Source organism: Pseudonaja textilis, chromosome 2 (genome assembly GCF_049901715.1).
Source record: "Pseudonaja textilis isolate UNSWEBS1 chromosome 2, rPseTex1.2, whole genome shotgun sequence".
NCBI lineage: Eukaryota > Metazoa > Chordata > Lepidosauria > Squamata > Elapidae > Pseudonaja > Pseudonaja textilis.
In genome coordinates, this window is record NC_141991.1 from 124326280 (window position 1) to 124350119 (window position 23840).

General features: G+C 41.6%; 1 protein-coding gene across 2 annotated transcripts in view; it reads right to left on the reverse strand.

Moving 5' to 3' along the window:
- TOM1L1 (target of myb1 like 1 membrane trafficking protein) overlaps nt 1-23840 on the reverse strand; it is a 61061-nt gene that overhangs the window by 32500 nt on the left and 4721 nt on the right. For both annotated transcript variants that reach the window (XM_087925162.1, XM_026711218.2), the window contains exon 3: nt 17019-17097. In XM_087925162.1, the coding sequence (XP_087781288.1) occupies nt 17019-17097 (79 nt within the window). The remainder of the gene's footprint in view (nt 1-17018; nt 17098-23840) is intronic.

A 23840-nucleotide genomic window follows, 5' to 3' on the forward strand; every position in this document is an offset into this window, starting at 1 on the left:
AATAGTTATTGTACTGTATACTGCAAGTTATCTGTCCCACTCCCAGTAAATGTTGAGTTATTCATCAATCCTTTCAAGTATCTAGTCATATTTTTGCAGGATCCAAAAGCTGGTACAGAATACTTGATAAAGAAAATAAATGAGTTAGGAGCTTTAACAAACTTCAAATCAAATCAGAAAACAAAATGCTTATTAAGAATAAGACTTTTCAGGACTATGAAACCTTAACAAAAAACATCGGCCTTCAAGCAGAGAAAAGGATGAAATATCTTGGGTTACATTGACAAATACATATTCTAAATTGTTTCAAACTTTGTACCTGTATGGAATGATATAAAAAAGACCGATTAATATGGGATAACTTGCAATTATCTTTTCTGGATAGAATTTGTGTAATTAAGATGACTGTCTTACCAAAGATGTTATTTTTTATTTCAGACTTTACTGATTCTTTTAAGTGCTTATAAATAAAAATAAGTATTTATAAACAATGGCAAATGGATGTTTCTAAGTTCATATGATGATGGGAAAAAACCAAACAATTAGATACAAATTATTGCAAGATGTTAAAGAAAGAGGAAATTTGGGTTTGAATGAGAGGGTCACTAACTAAAAATTGGATAGTATAGCTGCTTATTATATGATAAGTTAAATAAATGTTGATTTCAACAACCACTTTTTTAGATATACCCTCCTAAGTGTTTGGAATAGATATAAAATAAGGTTCTCTGTGAAAATACATCTTTGGGTGTCAGCTCTGGAAGCTTTTTTTAAAAAAATGATGGTGAGACCAGACTGGTGGAGCTATAGTTAAATAATACTTTATTTAGTCAAGGTGAACCTGCCTTCCAATCCAAAGAAGAGTTGGAATGGAAAGGACATGTCTGTCCCTGGTTTAAATATTTATAATTGAAAGAAAGGTCAGTTTTAAAATGCTATGGATTTGACCTTGCAAAAAAATGAATTGGAATCTATACTATGCGGTAAAGATGAACATATTATTGCTAAAGTTTATAAACTGTTATAGAAATTGATTTGGAAAATAAACGTGTGAAGCACTGTATGAGCCAATGGACAATTAATTTTGGGTATAATATAACACTTGAACAATGGGAAAATATTTGGATGATGGGTTTAAAATTTACATTAAATTATAACTTAAAAGAATCTTTATGTAAAATGATGTACAATTGGTATGTATAAAAGTATTTCAAATGCATGCTGGAAATGTAAATATAAAGAAGAAAAATTTATAATCTCTGATACACTTGTGACAAAACAAAATATATATATATACTGGAATAAGATTCACATTTAACACAGAAGATTCTTTAAGTGAACTTAAATATAAACCAGACATGCTTCTTTTAGGATTAATGGCCAAAGAACTTGAAAATTGTTATACATGCTAACAGCAGCAAGAATGCTCTGTGAACAAAAATGGAGAGATACTTTAATTCCTACAATGGACAATCCTTTCTCACATTCATGGCAAGCCAGAAAAATAAGCCACATTAAGTTTAGTGCAATGTATGAATCCAAGAATTGTTACCTATCAATTCTGTGTTGATCTACCAAGAGAGTAAAGTTCCTGTATTTCTTAATAAAGTGAATAAGTATTTTATCTTATCTTAAAACTATTCGTGTGCTATATGGATTACATGTTAATCTGAATACTGAACTGCAACTCTGATTCATTTGATTGCATGCTAAATTACATATTTGTGCAGAGACTCATGTCTAGGCAAAGAAAGGTCACGAGTCTCCCGGATGACGATTATGTTAAGGTTTGGTGAATTTCCAAGGAACAAAATTGGAAAGCAGCAACAAGAATGCTCCAGAGAACTATTAGCATTCACAGTGAGGTGAACAAGAGCTACTTAAAAGCTTATTTTAAGGGATTCAAGAGCCTAATGGAATACAAGAAGCCACGTTCCTCATGCAAGTTGACCCTTTAAAAATTTTTTGGGATATTTTAAAAATATTTTGATTCAAAAACTGATGGAAATGATGTTGAAGGGTTGGAGATCCTGCCTACTAGAATACCTTCTAAGATAAATATTCATCATAAAGAGCAAGAAGCTGCATCTTATTTCAGTACAGATGATTCTCGACTTACAATAGTCCATTCAGTGACCGTTCAAATTTACAACACCACTGGAAAAAGGGACCCATGATCATTCTTCACACTTACAACTATTGCAGTATTCCCATGGTCAAGGCATCAAAATTCAGACAGTTGGCAACAGACTCATTTATGAAAGTTTCAGTGTGCCGGGATCATACGATCACCTTTTGAGACCTTTCTGACAAGCAAAGTCAATGGGTAAACCAGATTCACTTACCAACTGCAATGATTCACTCAACAATGGTGGCAAGAAAAGTCGTAAAATGGGGCAAAACTCACTTAACAAATGTCTCACTTAGCAACATAAAATTGGGGCTCAATTGTGGTCATAATAAACAATGTCTTCCTTTGCATCAAGTGAGAGGCTAATTTAGGAATACAAAGTTGTGATGGCACACTAAACTTTTCCTCCAAAGTCTCTAACTAGTCATGACTCTTTGCCCCTTCTTCTGCCTTAGTTTGGCCACTTCACTTTGTCCAACAGCAGAGCCATCCTAAAAGCAGCCTATGTTACTTTATATAGCTACAATAAAAGCAGAAGATCCATAAATGACACACAAGGATACAGGCACATATGAGGCATAACATGGGAAATTATTCTTTCCGAACATACTGTAGGTCCATTGTAGTTTGGAACAACTATTTATATCTCTAGCAGTGCAACCTGACATAACTTTTAGTGCCTCATTTAGGAAGGTAGTGGCAGCTGGAAGAACACGGATGTAAAAAAGGGACATATTAGAATAAATCACAGGATGTTGATGGACTTGAGTTGTCATTTCTAGTTCTGTATTCCCACTATTAAGTTCTTGCCTGCAGCAAGAAAATACCATTATGACAGGGTTCTAAAAGAGCAGAATGATAACACAGAAACATGAAAATGAAGCTGATGCATTTATGCATCTTTAATAGGATAAATGGGTGACAATAATGAAGGAACAAAGTCTATTATTGGTATGTGCCTCTAGCATCTATGAGATTTTTGCCAGAGATAGACAAGAAAAGATTCACAATCACTTGTTTTTACAGATAAACTTTGCCTCACTTGAGGCATCTTAAGAACTTCTCCACAGCATCTAGCACAATTAAGGAAAGGGAAAAAAAATATTGGGAGGGTGGGGGGTTTGCCCCAGGCAGGCAAGGATTGCATACTAATAGGAAATGCCATTTTCCAGCAATGGAGAAGGAAGCTAAGTCTCTAAAGGTGCAACCTACTTGCCAAAACCTTGAGAAGTACTGTTTGCATTTGAAAAAGAACATTTTGCCTGCAGGTCAAAATGGGAAGGAGAAAGCAATTACAGCTGCAGTGCCAAGACCTGGAAAAAAGCTAGAAGTAGGTCTCCTGGGTTATCAAACAACTTCCTGAAACAAAGTTAAGAATCATTAGTTCTGTACAACTTTGATAGACTGGCAAACCAGATAGTTTCCATTGAAGGCGGTAATTCTGCAGCTTCCTGGGGAATATTGGTTCCACAGGCAACCTAATGTGCAACATTTCTATTTATTTCACAGGAAATGCAGCAGTGATCCTGAATTAGTTTTGTTCTGTTTTGCAAATGGAATTGTTTAGTCAGTGAAATGAAAAGTGGGCCCAAGTTTTCCTTTCTGTTCCAGCCCAACATTTGTTCTCAAAACTGCTTTGGAGGATAGGAACACAGATTGGAAAGGGTGTGGAGGAAATATTTTCATGAAAGCACAGTTCTGTTTGCACAGTGATGGATTTCAGGCAAGCATTACAAACATATTCTAAACAAAATGGAGCTATTTAAATAAGATTATATCAGTTAATTAATGAAAAGAGACCTCAAATTGTTTGACTATTTGGATTGAGAGAAAGTAGATTATCCTACATTACAGAGAATTTCAGGTAGCTGAATGGAATGTATTAAACACAAATAGAATAGAATAGAATGGGCATTGGTATAAGTTACCGTGAATGCCCTTTCTATCTATGCTGCAAGAGAGCCCAGGATGGGTTGACTCCTTCCTATGATGTCGTTTAGCTGAGTCTGTACTAAGATATAAAAGCCAGCCCCGAGAGAGACCCCAGCTTTGGCGAAGATACTTGACAAACTGAAAGGTGTCTCTGAAAGCACAAAATGAATATAGAAAAACATTTTACCCTGTCTGGACGAATCAAGGGAGGGGCTGGGCTCTCTTGCAGCATAAAGGGCGTTCACGGTAACTTCTACCAACTCCCATTCTCCTCCATGCTGCATCGAGAGCCCAGGATGGGACATTCCAAAGCTTGCATGTCCACGGGTGGGTCCTCGTCCAGCTTATCACACCGACTGTGGAACCACTTGTTGAAGCACCCGTCTGCTGAAAGCTGCAGTCACCAAGGCAAAGGCATCCAGATGGTAGTGTCTGATGAAAGGAGACGGGGATGTCCACATGGCCGCACGACAAATCTCCTCCAAGGATGCTTCGGTCGCCTAGGCAGCAGAAGTGGCTGCGCTTCTGGTAGAGTGCGCCGTCAGACCTCGGGGAACTGGAAGGGCCGCAGCTTTGTAGGCCTGCTCAATGCAAGACCTGACCCACCTGCTAATAGTAGGAGAAGAGGCCTTGTGCCCCAAGTGAGAAGGAAAAAAGGAAACAAACATGGCTTCCAACTTCCTGAAGGAGGAAGTGCGCTTAATGTATATTCTACGTCTAGCATGTGCCACTGCCGCTCTAAGTTATGGTGCGGGAGAGGACAGAAGTCGGGCAACACAATGGCCTGGGGCCTGTGAAACCAGGTGTTAACCTTCAGAATAAATGAGGGGTCCAGACGGAGAACAACCCTATCATCGTGAAAGGAACAAAGGTCCTGTCTGATGGAAAGAGCAGCAAGCTCGGAAACCCTCCTAGCAGAAGTGATCGAAACGAGGAACACTACCTTCAGAGTCAGGAAATGGAGAGACGCTGTTCTAAGGGGTTCAAAGGGGGGCTTCGTAAGGGCATTAAGGACCATATGAAGATCCCAGGAAGGATACCTGTGAACCAGCGGTGGGTGGAGGTTGGAAGCCCCTTTCAAAAACCTCCTGGCTGAAGGGTGATGGGATAAGGAAGGAAATGAACCCCATGAAAGGACCGAGGAGAGGGCCGCAACCTGCCTGCGTAAGGTGTTGGGGGCCAAACCTTTCTCCAGCCCATGCTGAAGGAAGTTAAGAACTTCTGTCAACTGGGCTGAAGCAGGAGAAAGACCCTCTCTGAGGCACCATCAGGAAAAAGCCTTCCAGGTGGCATCATAGATGCACCTTGTAGAAGGTTTGCGAGACACCGGGTTGGGGGGATGACCCTTTCTGGAAGATCAGCCTCCTCTAGCTGCTGCTGCTCAAGCGCCACATGGTCAGCTTGAACCACTGGGGCTCTGGGTGGAGAATGGCCCCCTGGTGAAGGGAGATTAGATGGGCTGGGATCCTCCAAGGAGAAGCCACCGATAGATTGACCAGGTCCGCAAACCAGGGCCTCCTTGGCCAATAGGATGCCAGGAGGAGGAGCTCCGCTCATTCCTCCAACATCTTCTGAATTACTGCCGGAATGATGGGAAGTGGGGGAAAGGCATAGAGGAGACCCTTGGGCCATCTGCACCGAAGAGCATTGGTCCCCTCCACTCCCTGGCAAGGAAACCTGGTGAAGAATCTGGTGACTTGGGCGTTTTGAGGAGTGGAGAAGAGATCCACCTCTGGTGTTCTGAATCTGAGGGAAAGATCCCTGAATAGAGACGGAGGAATGGACCATTCTGCCTGGTTGACTAGGCTGCTGCTAAGCCAGCCAGCCTGGGAGTTGTCGACCCTGGAGATGTGGTCCGCCGAGATCAACAACAGGTGTTTCTCTGCCCATAACCCCAACCGTAGAGCCTCTCTCATGAGGGCTTTGGACCTTGTCCCCTCTTGCCGGTTGACATGAGCCTTTGTGGCCATGTTGTCCGTAAGGACTAGAACACGAGAGCCGGTCACTGATTGCCTGAAATGCTTGAGAGCCAGAAAAATGGCTCTGAGCTCTAGCCAATTTATGGGAAGGTTCTGCTCTGACCTGGACCAAACGCCCTGAGCTATCTGGCCTTGCATATGGGAACCCCAACCCAGGAGGCTGGCATCGGTGGTTATCACTAGCCTGTCTGGGTCCCTGAACAGGAGTCCCCTCCAGATTGACGGGGAACACCACCAATTGAGAGATCTCTGGATTTGCGGTGGAAGCAGGACCCTGATGGATGAGTGGCTGGTTCCTGCTCGTTGGTAGGGAAGCAGGAACCATTGGAGGGGTTGGGAGTGGAGCCGAGCCCACAGGACAATGCCAATACAGGAGACCATCTTCCCCAGAAGTTTGGACAGCAGTGACAGGGGGAAAGTTTGATGTTGCTGGGTCTGGCTGATGATCTCTGCAAGGCTCTTTCCACGAGCTGGGGACAGGAAACCCTGGTGTGATGTGGTATCGATGACTGCTCCCAAGTTTTGCAATTTGATTGTGGGAGACAGTTGGCTCTTTTTGGTGTTGATGGAAAATCCGTGGCTCTGGAGATACGACAGGGTAATTTGCAGATCCCAATGGGCCGCATGAATGAAAGAGGACAGAATCAAAATGTTGTCCAAGTAGCATTAGATCCTCACTGGAACAGAATGCAGAGATTCCATCAATGCTGCCAGAACCTTTGTGAAGACCCCTGGAGCTGATGAGAGGCCGAAGGGAAGTGCTCGATACTGGTAATGGGTATTCTGATAACAGAAACGGAGAAACTGGCGATGATGAGGCCAAATTGGGATGTGGAGGTAAGCCTCCGTGAGATCAATGGAAGAGAGGAGGTCGCCCTCCCGAACGGTCTCTAAAATAGAATGCCGAGTCTTCATTTTAAATCGCCTATATTTTACAAATTGGTTGAGAAATTTTAGATCAAGGATGGCTCACACACACCCCCAGGCTTTGGGAATGATGAAAAGGCGAGAGGAAAGCCCACATCCCCGTTGAAAGGGGGGAACAGGTTGAGTAGCCCTGATGTCAAGAAGGTGCTGAATGGCCTGATTCATGAGGGCTTGCCTTGAAATGTCCCGAGAGACAGGAGAGATCAAAAAATTTTCCGGGGGTGGCATTAGGAAGTCCAATTGTAACCCTGACCTAATAGTGCTGAGCATTCAGGTGTCCATCGTTGACTCCTCCCATTTGGAGGCAAAGAAGGCTAGGCAACCTCCGATGAGTGGGGAGAACGAGGGATTACTTAGAGCGATGGAACGAACGACCCCCTCCCCCCCCAAAAGGGCCATTTACCAGTAGAAGGTTGTTGCCTGCCAGATGCTTCTGCACGTTGGTCTTGGTGTTGGGAGTATGGCCTCTGTGAGCGGGGGAAACGAGATGAGGTCTCCGCTCGAAAGGCAGGAGGACGATATGGAGCAGGGTGATAGTCAGCTTTCTTCCCAGAGGAAAGGAGAATTTTACGTTTATCTCTGGTTTCGATAAGTTTCCAGAGAATCGGCAAAAAGCTTATCGCGTGCGAATGGAACTGAAGCCAGCTTCAGACTCCGCCTGCCAATTTCAGAGCCATAAAAGTCTTCTTGCTGCTACTGAAGATGCCATGGCCTTGGATGCAAATTTGGCAGAATTGAGAGTGGTATCCACAGTGAATTCCGCCGCTGTGATAATCTTGTTAAGGTCTTGGTGAGACCGAAGGTCAGAAGCAGGCAATCTATTCTGGAGTTGGCGCAGTCACCGTATGGATGCCCTCGTGAAAAAGGATGCTGCCGTTGAAGCCTGAACAGCCCATGCAGTGGCCTGGTGATTGCGCTTGAGGGTCTGTTCGGAACGTTTATTATCCGGTTTCAGGATATCTTCTGGCTCCGTGGGAATGTCAACAGAAGGCACTACCAGGGCATTGTCCAGAGCTGCGCTGACATTGTAGAAATGCTCATCCAGAGAAGATGGGCGAGGACCTGCCGAAGGGGAAGTGCACTGTTCCTTGACCATGTCCAGGAACAAAATGGGAGAAGGCAAAACCTCTGCATGCACTACAGGCTTGAAGAAGAGTGAGTCCCCTTGGCTAGAGGGATTTCCTTGTGACTCAGGAGCCACTTCCTCTGGTGACAGCTTGGCAGTGACCAAAGCCTTGCTGAGTAATGGCCTGAAGAGAGTAGGTTTGAAGACCAATGCAGAGGATGTCTGCTCTGAGTGAGAATCCGCTTCCTCTGAAAGATTTTGGTCATAAATCTCGCCCTCTTCACACTCTGAATGAGCGGAGTAACTGTGTTCAGATGGTGAAGCCCTTCCTTCTTCATCAACTTCCTCCCATTCTGGTAGAGAAGAATGGACCCTGAGGTCCTGGGGCCTGTGTAAATCAGGGTGATGAGGCAAGGAACTTACAGATTGAGAAGGGAGAAGGGCCTGAACCCTTTTCAGAGGTCGAAGAATATGCTTGAAGCCTTCAGCCAACCCCTGCTTAATGGCCAATGAGACAACATCTTGGATATCCCCTGGTCTATGCTCAAAGGTAGAGGCAGAAAGCCGAAGGCCTGCTGCTGTGGGAGTGAAGGTGGCTTCAGGCCTAGATTGAGAAGAGGTTTGAGGCCTGGAGGGAGGGGGAGGAGCATAGGGCCGAGAAGCCTGTTGGAAATAAGGCCCAGATCTGCTGAGAACCTAGGATCTGATTGTCCTGCAAGAGCCTCAGGAGACCAGGATGGGGGATGGAAAGGCTCATAGATAACTTCTCCTCCCCTGGGAGGGCTTGGCTGGGGCCCACGGGTATAACCTGAAACATGCTGTAATTATACACTCCCTTCTGTTGAATAGTTCTGTTGAACTGCCTCTCTAGGGCTGCATGGCTGCACTTCTCTGCCCTCAACTCAGCCGGAGTTGCCTTCTTAGAGGCTAGAGCCTTAGCTCCGATTTTAGCAGCCACCTCCCTCTGGACTGATTGGGTGCGTTGCCTATGTCTTTTTCTCTTATTGGACTTAAAAGACTGCTCCATTGGAGGGGAAAGCTCTGCCTGAGCCTTATCTTGCTCCATTTGTAGAATAAAGGCTCTTGTGTTAGAAAGAAACTGTTTAGAAATGTTTTTGAAGCCCTTTAGGGTATAAAATGGCCCCCGGGCTTATAAAATAGCCGTGCACCTCATGGTGGAAGGCTTCAATCCAAGACTAGAGGAAACAGACTCTGAAATCGAAGAATCGCTCCTTAGGCTATAAAGAGCCCCGAGCGAAGTCAGCAAAGGAAAACACTGCCACCGGTACACGATCAGCTGGCTTGTGCTCTTATCCGTTTGCCAATCATTTTTTACGATCACTCCAAACCGCAGACGTGGGGGAGGTCTACAGACACTGCCCAGCTTGCCTGTACAGAGCTCTGGTAACGCTGCTCCCAACATTGCAGGAGAGAGAGCCCTGCTCTCCTGGAAAAACAGCTTCCTAGATCCCTGGGAGCTGCTTGAAGCGAGGAAAAAGTACTGAAGATCGCTAGTGAGTGCTATCTAACAGAACACTTTCAGAGACACAGCTACTGACTGAAGGTAGCTGAGTCAAAAGCTGGGGTCTCTCCCAGGGCTGGCTTTTATATCTTAGTACAGACTCAGCTAAATGACGTCATAGGAAGGAGTCAACCCATCCTGGGCTTTCGATGCAGCATGGAGGAGAATGGAACGGAATGGAATAGAATAGAATAGAATAGAGTAGAATAGAATAGAATAGAATTCTTCTATTGGCCAAGTGTGATTGGACACACAAGGAATTTGTCTTGGTGCAAATGCTCTCTGTATACCTAAAAGAAAAGATACATCTGTCAAGAGTCAAGATTCATAAGGTACAACACTTAATGATTGTCATAGGGTGCAATAACCAATCAAATTATTCTAGGAAACAGTCAATATAAATTGTAAGGATTCAAGTGACAAAGCTACAGTCATACAGTCACAAGTGGGAGGGGATGGGTTAAGGTTAGGGCGTGATGAGAAGATTAGTAGTAATAGTAGTGCAGACTTTGTAAACAGTTGGACAGTTTTGTGGGAATTATTTGTTTAGCAGAGTGATGGCGTTCGGGAAAAAAAACTGTCCTTGTGTCTAGTTGTTCTGGTGTGTAGTGCTCTATAGTGTTTTGAGGGTAGGAGTTGAAACAATTTATGTCCAGGATGTGAGGGGTCTGTAAATATTTTCGCAGCCCTCTTTTTGACTTGTGCAGTATACAGGTCCTCGATTAAAGTCAGGTTGGTAGTAGTTTCTTTTTTCTGCAGTCCTAATTATCCTCTGAAGTCTGTGTCTGTCCTGTCGGGTTGCAGAACCAAACCAGACAGTTATAGAGGTGCAGATGATAGACTCAATAATTACTCTGTAGAACTGTATTAGCAGCAAATCCTTTAATATTAAATGCCCAGAGAAAATTTATCCCTTAATAAATCAGTGTGAACTTCTTAGTTACTTGGTGACACCTGACACTATCAATAGTAGTAGAGTAGTATAGAAGAGACAAATATATATATATCATGCCCTGCCACATACATTGGACAGACCAATAGAAGAATAACTACCCGCCTGGATGAACACAAAAATGCAGTAAAAAAGCTGGAACACACTTTCTCACTAGTCCAACACATGAAAGCCACAGGTCATAGCATAGACTTTAATGGCACCAAAACCCTAGCCACTATAGAAAACCCCAGCTACAGAATTATCAGAGAAGCCATAGAGATTGAAAAAAGACCTGAAAGCATGAATAGAAGAGATGACTCCACCAGACTGTCAATTATCTGGAAGCCTGCACTCTCAAACAAACAAACAAAAAATCTCCACACCACAAGCCAGGCAAACACCTGGGCAGAAACACTCCCTCTGATACCTCCAGCTCAAACACACCCCAACCAGGCACCCAGATGAAACCTAGCTTCTTAATAAATGATAGCCGTCCATTTACTCAGAGCCAAGCCGTACTAAAAGCCTCCAATACAGGAAACACAATGTTGCCAGCCAATCAAGACGAAAAAAGCTACAAAACTGACAGAAGATATTAGAAACACCAATCAAGCAGAACACAGCAAACTCCAAGACCAATAAACACAGACCAAGACTCCCAACCAATCAGGGTGAAGAAAAAAGCATTCTGGCACAGCAGTAGGCTAGCACCAAATTTCAAACAGAAGCGGCTGTGAAAGTCTGACTCACAGACGAACACAATACAGAAGCCTGATGATGGCAGATGAGATTCTGCCAAAATGTTGCTACAACTTTAAAAGCACAACTATAATGACGTGGGAAAATACCCGAACAAAGCTGAATGACATACATACATACATACATACATACATACATACATACATACATACACCAAGCTGCCCCACCAAATGTTGTTGGAATGGTAATGAAAATACAAAATTGAATTGCAGTTCAACAATACCTGGACAGCCACATAGCACTCATTTCTGTGTTAAAAAAAGTAATTGCTTACACTAATTACTCAGACTATTCTAGAGCGACCATCACAGGAGTTATACGTTCAAACATTGTTCTGGATTGCTGGAAAGGCTTCTGTAATGGTGGAGGTGGACACTCTGTCCATCTACAGCTAGTCTTCCCCCTGTACTTCAAGAAGCTTTGCATCTTGTCACTGGTCCATATCTGGCTGTGACAGTTAGTGCTAACATGAAACACAGTGCAAGTCGAAGGCTACACTGGTTTAGTAGCACTGTAATAATGTTGTACCCCATCCTAAATACACATTGGGGTCAGAATCGTTCCTTGGATTAGGCCCACTGTTTATTTAAATATGATTTGCTGAGTAAGTCATAACAACCCAGGTTCAGCATCATTACCCAAACTATAAGCAATAATTTAAAGGCCACAATGGCTGAGGTTCATGAAACTTGGCAAGCCAAATCAAACAATCTACTTTAGGGTTGGAGTGACATGCAAGTCCTGATATTAAGTACCATTCTACTTTGATGAACAGCAGGATGTAAATCTAACGAATGATGAAACGGAGGTATCTGTCTTGCTTTCAATTGACATAGGTCGAAATACAGTAAAGCTCTCAATTTTAGTGCTTCAGACTACAAATTGGGAATATTGCATTCTTAGAAGGTCTGCTTATAAATCAAAACATCTACTCCTTGACCCCTGCCCAATCTAGCCTAAACCAGCTGTGGGGAGACAAGAAGAAATAAATGTCTTTTTCAGATGTGTGACTGCCCAATGGGATTGTCCTTACATAAACAAAATTAAAGGCATCCTTTGCTTCCATTTCAGGTAGCATTTAGTGATGCAGCTCATTACAAAGAGGCTATCGCTGCAAACGAGAGACTGTTTTGCTCCCCTTTATCCATAAAGCCGTTTCAAGCTTCTATCCTTCAAACTTCTTGATTTATACTTGTAATCCCATTATTGTTTCAAACTGACATCTTCTCATTCTGACTAATCCAGCCATTTATTATGGGGATTGTGCAATTGCATTTGAGAAAGCCATGGTACTGTGATACCCAGATCCCTGAAATCAGATTTGCCTGGGAAAATGTTTAGCTTCCATAGATCTTCTTCATGGCGACCCAAAGAGGTAGGAACCTTCAATTAATACTTAGATTACTACTGCAGCAAAAATCATATAAACAGATTGGCAAAGACGTAGAGAACTATCAAGGCTCCAGTAAATCCAATAGCTTGTTTATTTACATTTAAACTATTAGGTAATCTCCCACAAAAACACACCCAAAGTTTATTAATAATAAAGGAGATTATCTAACCACGCAGAGATCTTGGCTGCCGATCTAAAAATATTCCTTCTTACTTTGTTTTGCAAATATGTAAACAGTGAAGATTTGTGGGTGCTTGTTTGGTCTAGGCTGCTTGCAGCCTCTAAGTATTCTTCTAAGGTCCATGACAGATAAAACTCTGTAATATTGATTTGAAAATATGACTTCTTTTAATTGATGAATAAATAATCTTTACAGATGAGACTGGGAATTTGGGGGAGGGGAACACACATTTTGTCTCAATGCTATACCTGTCTATTATCGCTTTCCCCAGGTTTTAGTCTCCAATTTTTCATCACCCAAATATCAAAACTCCCCCATGCCCTTACAAAACCAAGTGCATAACAATATGTCCAGCTCCAAATTCCTAATTTCGACTCTTTAAGAGAGGTACAGAAAGAATGTGCTGAAATGAGCAGAAGAAAAATCTTGTTGAAAAGTTGCCCCTACTTTTGCTTGTAGAAATTACTTGCAGGTAAGCTGTGTTCCCAACTTCCACCAACTCATGTACCTATAAAAGGTATATGGGATTTTATTTATTTAAATACATTCATGTAGTGAATTAACATCTGCAGAATAAATTCTTAGATAAATGATGAAATGAGTGCATTTTCAAGGCACACATTACAGTGTGCTAAGCAGGCAGGGGAAAATAAATAAAAGGCAGATAGTTTGATATGTAATCTGCATGCCAAGATGAAACAAAGACCGTTTAAAAAAAAACACATATGTTTGCAATTCAGAAGAACTTCAAAATACTTACAGCAGTGACTCAGAGTTCCTGAGAAGAGGGTGGGGGCGCAGAAGTGTGTTGTTATACCCAGGAATGTAAATCCCCAAGCCAGCATAACATACTAAAGCCGCCCAAATTGATGTCTGGGAAATGTTGGCCACTGATCAATCTAAATTATGAGCTCAACTCTGCCAATAATTGTCTTGCTCAACAAGTTACCAGAAGAAAAGCAGAATATGCAATAAATAAAGTGTGCTCCTGCACATCTGATAATCAGCCCTAATAAGCTCCTCTGATTAAGCAGAGAAGTTGGTACACGCACACACATTGCACAATACTATGTTCTCCTGAGACACAGAGCTAGCAAGCATCTTGTTTTCCTCCGTATTCACTGCTGATCAAATGCCGCATGATCACACAAACTCTGAAATCTGGCACAATAGTCAGGTTTCTGCCTATGTTATCCTTTATTGTGAACACACACCAGCATTTTATTTTTCATGATATCTCTTTATAGGAATTCTTCAAGAAAAAGGCCCATAGATAGGCAGCCAGATGAGTCCTGGTGAATGCTTGGAGAAGTCCTTACATTTTTTTTTCTGGCAAGATTTCAGAAATATTTTGCGTTTGCCTGATCCTACAGCTGAGACAGATAGGGGCTAGCCCAAATTTATGCAGGTGGCTTTGTGCCTAAGGTGATCTCTAAGCCCTATGCCTTAACCACTACATCAAACTGGCTCTTTCCCAGTTTACAAAAACGTATGGCTTTTTTATAATCCAAAAATCATTTCTGCAAGAAATCCCCAAGACAGAACACACACCTACACATCTGATTCCGCTGAAAGAATTCTGAAATGGTAAAATGGTGAGTGTGATTATTCATTCATTCTATTTAATATTTCAAGGAATCCGCCATCCCCAATCAAAATACCAATAGATACAAAAATTGCCTCTATTTTCTTATAGGATATGAAATCTCAAGGGCCTCCTGCTGTCTTTCACATTTGTCAAATGATAAATAATGATTAATTACAGTAGAGGCTGGATATAATTGCTTATCCTTGCTATCTCTCTTTCTGTCTCTCTGTAGGTATGTGCATGTATGTACTGTATGTATGTATATGCGTATATGTATATGTATATGAAGACAATACATGATGACAAGATCGTGGTGGTCTACAACACTTCACATATTCTAAAACTGTCTGCAAATTAATCAGGGTGACAGGTACAAGTTAGGAATGAAAGCTATCATACTCATTTGGGGAAAATATCCATTACTATAGGTTCTGTAATTTCTGAAAGGAAGGATTCAAACATTAGGTGGTATCAAACCTTTGGGGAAATTTAAATCAGTAGGACTTCATTCATACAGTGTGGTAATCATTATTGTGAAAAGCAAATTCCTCAAATTCCAAAAGCTGTGTCTTACATTACAACCAATGAGGCAGGTAATCCTGTGAACAAGAATTATCAATCATTTGTACCACTAGTGATGTACCTGACTTAAAAAAAAAAGCGTAGGGATTTGAACCCATCTACCATTACAATTACTGTACATAAGTTCAAGCAATGGACCAGCCTATATTGCCCCAAACTCCCTAACTGCTATCACCGTTTGACCATACTGGCCTAGATTACAGCCTACACAGGAATGTTAGACAACACCCACAAAAATATCAGACTGGACTACTATACAGGAAATTCATTTTTTTTGCTCAAGTATTTCTAACTCACACCCACTTGTTATTATTTGGGAAGGTTTTTTTTATAAGTGGTTTGCCCTTGCTTGCTTTCAAGGGTTGAGAGAGAGTGGCCCAAGGTCACCCAGCTGGGCTTAAGGCTGAATCAGAACTCACCGTCTTCCAGTTTCTAGCCAGGTGCCTAAACCACCTCACTAAAATAGCTCTCATGCCATTTAACTCCACTTTTTAAAATTGCATGTTACTTGTTACAACATCCTGGAAACTGGACTGGTGGCTAAATGCACAAGACAGTGATCCGTATATGATGTTTATCTTAAACTCATTTCAACGGCTTATGACTTGGTTCATGTATCACACTAAATCATAGATGAAATGCAATTGTGATCTGTGGAACAAGCCATAGTCTTTCAAACATATTATACAAATACTATTATTGCTAAAATACCATGGTTTAACTTCAATAAATTTTTAACATAACAATCAGACTACAGTTTTGTAAATATAAAGCTTCCATCCAGCATTGTAACATTGAAATGAAAGATTGTAGATGTCTGCAAATAAAGCAAAGGTGAACTATTGTTCAATAATTATTATTAAAGCTATAACTCCCAGCATCCTTTATCTTAGTTATGTTGTAATCCAGTTATTCAAATAATGTCTCTCTCAATTAAAGCTCAGTAAAGACAGAAATACATGAACAAACACACATTAATTTTTCATATTGACTTTACAGATAAATATTGTAAGAAGTTTTTAAACTACAAAATAAATATCTCTTTTCTGTGTGAACTGATTCTGAGCCAACCACACCTTTGTGTAGTTAAAACTACATGCTTCAATGGACTTGGTTCAATTATATTCTCATAGTGCTTGATACTAGCATGTAAAGATATTATAGCATGCTGTAAAGTGGAAAACTCTCAGAGAAAATGTCCTGTGATTAAGCAACAATTCCTTTAACAGGATGTCATTCTTTTTGTTCCAAGCTAACCAAATACTTAGTTTAAAAAGAAAATATGAGTCTATATGCTGATTAATTTGCTAAGCTTTCTGCTTTAGAGTGGGTTGGATAAAGCTAGAATATTAAAAAAAACAAAACCTAGAACTCTGAACAATGCTTACATTTCTGTTTATTTTTTCATTTTAAATTGGATGCTTAGTACTTCCAGATTTATTCAAAAGAAGTGAGGAGGAGGAGGAGGAGGAGGAGGAGATTATTATAGTGGTTAAGTGTTGCATGGCTACTAGTCCACCCTAAGCACATAATATTCCTGGTTAGCTCTGAATAAATAATTCTCAGTTATTCTGAGGTTGGGTATTCATCTTCAAGGGTAAAAAGGAAGGGAACGGAAACAGTCTTGAGCTCTTGGAGAACTAGCAGACTAAAACTAACAAGTAAATAGAACTGGGGATTCTAAATTAATTTCCAGGCTACAGTGCCAGAACCTAAAACTTGTAAGAGTGTGTTCTGCTTTAGCTTTCCTTTCCTTACCATTTGTCTGAAAAGTAAGTGAGATATACAAAGCAATTCTGCTACTCTTAATGGGAGGAGCAGTTCTCTGCCTATCAAACTAAAGGGGATCCAAATGATATTTTGTAAATTTGATTCAAAAGTGGCAATTTCTGTTCCATGAAACTGACTTGATGCCTCAGAAATCTGTGCTAATATTCCAGCAAAACACTTATTTGGGAAACTCGCAACAAATTCTGTCCTGTGCTGTGCAAATATTTTATGAGGATCAAACGTGTTGTACTTACAGACAAGGTAAGATGAATCTCCACATGATTACAGTTTTTGGACAGCCTTTTCCTAAGTGCTCTCACTGCCTCCTTGGGTCTGTGGTTAGAAGAAATAAAACCAGAAAACATACTGATCATTAAAATTCTACATACATATTATTTCTCTTATAATGTTAGCTGAAAATAGGGAATCAAAATTGCTAAAATGAAAAACTCCCTAAGAGAAAAATTAAATCAAAATGGGAATAAAGCAAGGTAGCCACTTCAGTGACAAAGATGAGTTGTGTGTTAAGAGTACGTATACTAGAGATGGGCAGCCATGGCAATTTTATGACTTATGGGTTTCAACTCCCAGAATTCCCAATCTGGCTAGGGAATTCTGGGAGTTGAAGTCCATAGGTCATAAAATTGCCACAGATGCCCATCCGACATACACTATGTCCTGCCAAAAAATAAAATTTCTCATTCCATTACAGAAGTTTATACAATAGATGGTTAATTTCCAACATCTGCATGATCTGATGTCCGAGATGATTTATATTTGGTAAATGTTAATTTATAGTTGACTGCATAGCGTCCCTATTACCGAAGGTTGGATAACCAGCCATTGGGGACACCACACAAGCTTTGCTGAAATGGTTTCCCAAACTCAGTGTACTGTTTCTGTCTACAGTAGAAGTAGGCATCCTATAGGCTTATCAAAATGTTGAATTCCAACTTCCAATCAGCCCCAAATGTTATAGCATGCCTAATTGTCGGTGTTGTAAGTAAGATATCTTTCCCAGAGGCATGGAAAATAAGCATAATGTATATGAGAGAGAATAAAAACAAAGCAATATATTCAGAGTGACACCAAGATAGATTCTGAATCTACTCCCGCTTCTATTAGCCTCTAAAGTCTTTAATTACTGAAAATCCAGCCTGCTTCTATTTGCATATTCTTACCCTTTACTGTAACCTGTACATGTGTGTGTGTGTGTGTGTGTGTGTGTATAAACACAAACACACAAACACAAACCAGTCCTATTTTCCAACAACAATAAAGCATAAAACAACAATCTTATGAGGTAGAATGGGCTGAGAAACAGCTTCCATGACTGAGGTTAGAAACTCAGACCTGGGTGTCCCTACTCTTAATCCAATATTTTATCCATTACGCCATACTAGTTCATTTGAGGGACTATGTTGCATTTTTAGAAGGTGTAATGATGACTCTAAGCTTAATGGTGATTATCTTTGTTGCTCATCTAGATTTAAGGATAATGATACCAACCAATTGTTAAATGACCAGTCCTTACTGATATAGTTTCAAATGCTGAACTGGACATGGGCTGGAGGGCTGCTGAACACTGGCTATTCTTACTGAGAGACACATAAGCCAAAGCAAAACTCATACAACCCTATTTCCCCCCTTGTGAACATGGCTTCTCTTTAGGTTAAGCCCACAGATGTCAGTGGTTATGCAGACCCAAAGAGAGTCGGCAAGTTTCCGGGGGAACAAAAACCCAAAATGTTGTTTCTTTTTCATTTCTTCTGCTCTCTGAAAGTTGAACGAACAAACAAACAAAAATTCACCTCACCTCTAGGGTATTCTCCCTCAAATTTGTCCCCTCCAGGTATTCTGACTGGCAGCTCCCATCAATCTTAGTTAGTATCAGTACATTTAGGAAAGGAGGAGTGGAAATACTGTATATCTACCCAAGCTGAAGATGTAAAGGCTGTTTTGGGGGAGTAACATAAAGCCTTTTGTGGAGTACAGCCTGGTTATCCGAGCAACTGTTTATATCTTCATGATGCTGCCTGATACATTTACATAGAATGGGTACACTGTAGGCAGCGGTGGGATTCAAATTTTTTTACTACCGGTTCTATGGGTGTGGCGTGACATGGCGTGGCATGGCTTGGTGGCCGTGGCAGGGAAAGATACTGTAAAATCTCCATTCCCTCCCCACTTCACTAACCTGCTTTCCAGCTCCGTTCTCCTGTGCAGGGCAACAAAAGAAGATCCAGCCAATCAGCTGGGACTCAGGAGGTAGAGAATAGATGGGGGGGGGGGGCAGGCAGAGGTGGTATTTACCGGTTCTCTGAATTACTCAAAATTTCCGCTACCGGTTCTCCAGAACTGGTCAGGGCCTGCTGAATCCCACCTCTGACTGTAGGTCCCCTCTATAAAAGATTGTCACCTTATAGGATAGAGGAAGTATGCCTTCTCTGGCCACAATGCTTGCCTTCTGCAAAGCATCTCTCAGAGATATGAATGGCACCCACTTTCTTGGGGTTCTGAAAGGACTTTAAAAACAAGCAATTATCTGAGGTTAACATGTTTAGTTGATGTATTTGTGGAGGGCCCATCATATCTACATGGCCTAGCATTTTGATATAGGCTGCCTCCTGTGTATGTTTTCACTGTTTTTAATCTATTCTTTCTGGGTTTTGTAAGCCACCCAGAATCTAACAGAGTGGGCAACTATAATGAATTTAATAAATCAAATTAAAGTGAGATACCTTTCAAAACAATGTGCCAATTTCCTTTGCGTGGTTGGAAATTGTTTTGATGATAAGTCCACAGACAGCAGCACGGACAGCAGGAACAGTGCTATTGCCTTTGGCTGGGTTATACTGTTGTAACTATGAGTTGCTGTTTTTTGCTGAATTGGTTTGTTGCTGGTTTACTTTATTATTATTATTTTTGTAACCCACCCAGGAAACACTTTTAAAAGGAAGAACAGATTCTACTGCTAAAGTACAAATAAAAGACCATGGCTCAAGTCCAGAGACTAATCCCTACCAAATACACAAAGCCCATCCCAGAAAAATAAACCCAGGATTAGCAATAAGTAACTCTTCCAAGTACATATAAAGATCAGCCTATATCAGGAGCAATATAATGTATTAGGAGAAAACAGTAAGAGATAAAGCTTATTTTATTCCAATTCTGCTTTGAGCAAAAATTGCTCTTTGAAGCAATGATTCTCACAGACTGCTGTCTTTGAAATATATGGAACTGTCAATCAGTCAATAGAGCTGGAAGGGGCCTTGGAGGTCTTCTAGTCCAACCCCCTTCAAAAGCAGGACATCCTATACCAGTGGTGGCTAAACATTTTGGGCTCCTGTGCCAAAAATTATGTGCGCGCTTATGCGCGCGCTTGTGTGCCAGCATCCAGAAGGTGATGAATGAGGCCCCCGCCCCCTGCGCATGCGTGCGTGATTCCCCCCCGCCACCCCCTTACCTGCACTGCACCTCCCAGCTGATTTTCAGCCCATTTGAGGTCTTTTTCGGCCTCCCAGATGCTCGGGTGAAGCCTCTGCAGCTGTTGTAGGCTGAAAAATGGGCCCATTTCATCACTTCCAATATTTATGGAAATACAGGAAGTGACAAAATGGTTTTTGGCCTACAAAGGCTTCAGAGGCTTCCCTCAAGCCTCTGCGAGGCCGAAAAGGGCCTCAAACGGACCGAAAATCAGCTGGGAGGTGTGCATATGTGCAGTGAGTTAAGTTTGCCTGGGGCTCGCGTGCCACACAAATGGCTCTGCATGCCACCTGTGGCACGCATGCCATAGGTTTGCCATCACAGCCCTATACCATTTTCAGGTAGGTGGTTATCCCTATGTAACACTCTTTGGCTATGCTGGTTAAAGATATAGGAATTACAGGTAGTCCTTGAATTATAATTGTAACTGAGCCTAGAATTACCATCATAAATCATTAGAGTCGTAAGTTAAGGCTTCCACATGATGAAGTAATTTCCAGGCCTTTTAAGTAAATATAGTAATTGTTAAGTGAACGCGGTAGTTATTAATAAACCCATTCATTTGAATGGGCATTTTTAGCTGGAATTGTGGTCATATGGCTGAGGAATGCCACAATGGGCTGCAAAGCTGACTTGCCCAACATGTAGCCACATGAACGCAGGGAGTACATGGTGTGACTATTTATGGCGGCCAGGGGTCTTTTATGGGTCATGAGGACCCCATTCTGTGGACATAACTGCAAATCTTCTTAAAGAAACTGGTTGTTTAGCAAGGACTACCCATATAGCCCAACTCATCTAGTTAGAGAAGACTAAGCTTAAACCTTTTTCTCTCCTAAGAGGAAGCAGCCAAGAGATAGCACAGTATCTATCTGTGCATGAAAAGGGAAGAGTTACATTCAAAAATTATGCAAAGGCCCAGATATGTAGCCCCCCAAAATTCATCCAAGATTCTATGTTGAGTATACCACTTACTTCATACATTGAACTATGTCTACACATTTCTGGACTTCCAGAGTTGCTGAACTACCGTTCCCAGTAGTCTTCAACAATCATGGCTAATAATAAGGAATGTTAGTAACTGTAGTTCAGCACTTTCATGACAGTTTCCCACTGAAGCAGCCATCTCCATTACAAGTCATCATAACAGATCGGTGGTGTCGTATTATCATGCAAATAGTGCAATTCTGTGCTTCAATAACAATATGGCATCCGATGCAAGGACAAGTTGCATTATTTGTCTCTATCCTTGTGTTACGTGAAGTAGGTTGAACTTTTTTTGCATGTTGGCGGAAGAGGTACTGTCACTTCAAGCAAATCAGGGTATGCTACCCTACATAGCAGTAGTTAGCAAATAGGGTGCATACTTGGGAGCGTTTTGAATATTAGTAGAACTCTTTTGAATACAGAATCTGACCCACCCATAAAACCCATTAAAAAGTCATGGTACAATGACAAAAGTCAATTTGTTCTAAAACAACAAACCTTAGGATATAGAATTACATACTCAAAACAGCATGCTGCTTCTTTGCAAAGTTACACACCTCACATAGGATGTTTTCTGCTAGATGCCTCTAACTGCTGCTTCAGAGATTTCCTGGAAATACAGTTTATGGACAGAGCATTGGCAAAGGTGTTAAGTAGTCACAGTTTGTTTGCGGAGCAAACACTCTTTCTCAGGAAAAGATACACCTTGGGATTGCTCTGTGGATAATGGACTTTTCTGCATTTTTTTGAAGGCAGGACACCAATGTATTTAAAGATGGTCCCTGACTTATGACATTTCGCTCAAAGATGATTTGAATTAGCAACAACTTCAGTAAAAGATAGTAGATAACCTAAATTTGAACTTACAACTGTTACCCATCCCCACAATCACATAAGTGCAGTTCAGGTGCTTTGCAACTGGCTCACTTTTATTATCTCATGGTCATGTAATTGTTAATTGCAACATTTTTGCTGGTTTGCAGTTGGAGGCTCCTTTCATCTCCCTGTTAATGAGCCTACCAAAGTGGTATCTATTTATTTATTTATAGACCACAACCTACTTCTTGGTAAGCTAGAAAAAAGTGGGATAGATAGCATCACTACCAAACGGATGACAAACTGTACTCAACTAGTAGTCCTTAATGGTACTTTGCCTACATGGAAGGAAGGAAGCAGTGGGTTACCACAAGGTTCCATCTTAAGCCCAGTACTCTTCAATATCTTCATAAACAACTTAGATGAATAGAAGGGGAACTCATCAAATTTGTAGATGATATTAAGCTGGCAGAAATAGCCAACACCCTAGATCAGTGGTGGCTATCCTTTTTGGGCTTCTGTGCCAAAAATTGTGCATATGCTTGCATGCTTGTGCTCGCATGCCAGCACCCAGAAGGCAATGCACGCCCCTGCCCCCATGCTCCTACACATGCACGTACAATCCCCACCCCACCCCCTTACCTGCTCTGTGCCTCATAGGTGATTTTCGGCCAGTTTGAGGCCTTTTCTGGCCTCCCAAAGGCTTGAAGAAGGGTTCTTCAGGCTTCTACAAGCTTTGTAGGCTGAAATCTAGCCCCGTTTAATCACTTCCAGTATTTTTGGAAAAACAGGAAGTGATGAAACAGGGCTAGATTTCAGCCTACAAAGCTTGTAGAAGCCTGAAGAAGCCTTCCTCAAGCCTTTGGGAGGCTGAAAAAAGCCTCAAACCGGCCGAAAATCAGCTGTGAGGAGTGCATATGCGCAGTGAGGTTAGTTTGCCTGCAGCACACGTGCCATAGGTTCGCCATCATGGCCCTAGATCAGTGGTTCCCAACCTTGTTTTCGCCCCGCACCCCTAAAGAAATTTCACTCGAACCTCGCACCCCCTGAAATAAATAATAAATAAAAATGCCAACATATAGCCAGTATCCTATTATTTACCTGGACTTTTCTCGCACCCCCTGGAATATCGTCTCGCACCCCAGGTTGGGAACCCCTGCCCTAGATGATAGGCTCAAGACTGAGATAGATCTTGACAGAATTGAACACTGGGCCCTATCTAACAAAATGAAATTCAATGTAGAGAAAAGTAAAGTCTTACACCTAGGCAAGAAAAACCAAAAGTACACATATAGACTGGGTGAAACCTGGCTTAATCGCAGTAACTGAGAGAGTGATCTTGGAGTCTTAGTGGACAATCAATTAAATATGAGCCAGCAGTGTGTGGCAGCAGCCAAAAAAACCAATGCAATCCTAAATTGTATTAACAGAGGAATTCAATCAAGATTATGTGAGGTGCTATTACCACTCTATACAGCCTTAGTAAACACCACACCTAGAATAGTGCATCCAGTTTTGGTCACCACACTAAAAAGATGTTGAAACTCTAGAAAGAGTGCAGAGAAGAGCAACAAAGATGATTAGGGTACTGGAGGCTAAAACATATAAAGAACAGTTGTAGGAACTAGACATGGCTAGTCTAGTGAAGAGAAGGACCAGGGGAGACATGATAGCAGTCTTCCAATATCTGAGGGGCTGCCACAGAGAGGAAGGGGTCAAGCTATTTTCCAAGGCACCTGAAGGCCAGACAAGGAATAATGGATGGAAGCTGATCAAGGAGAAATTCA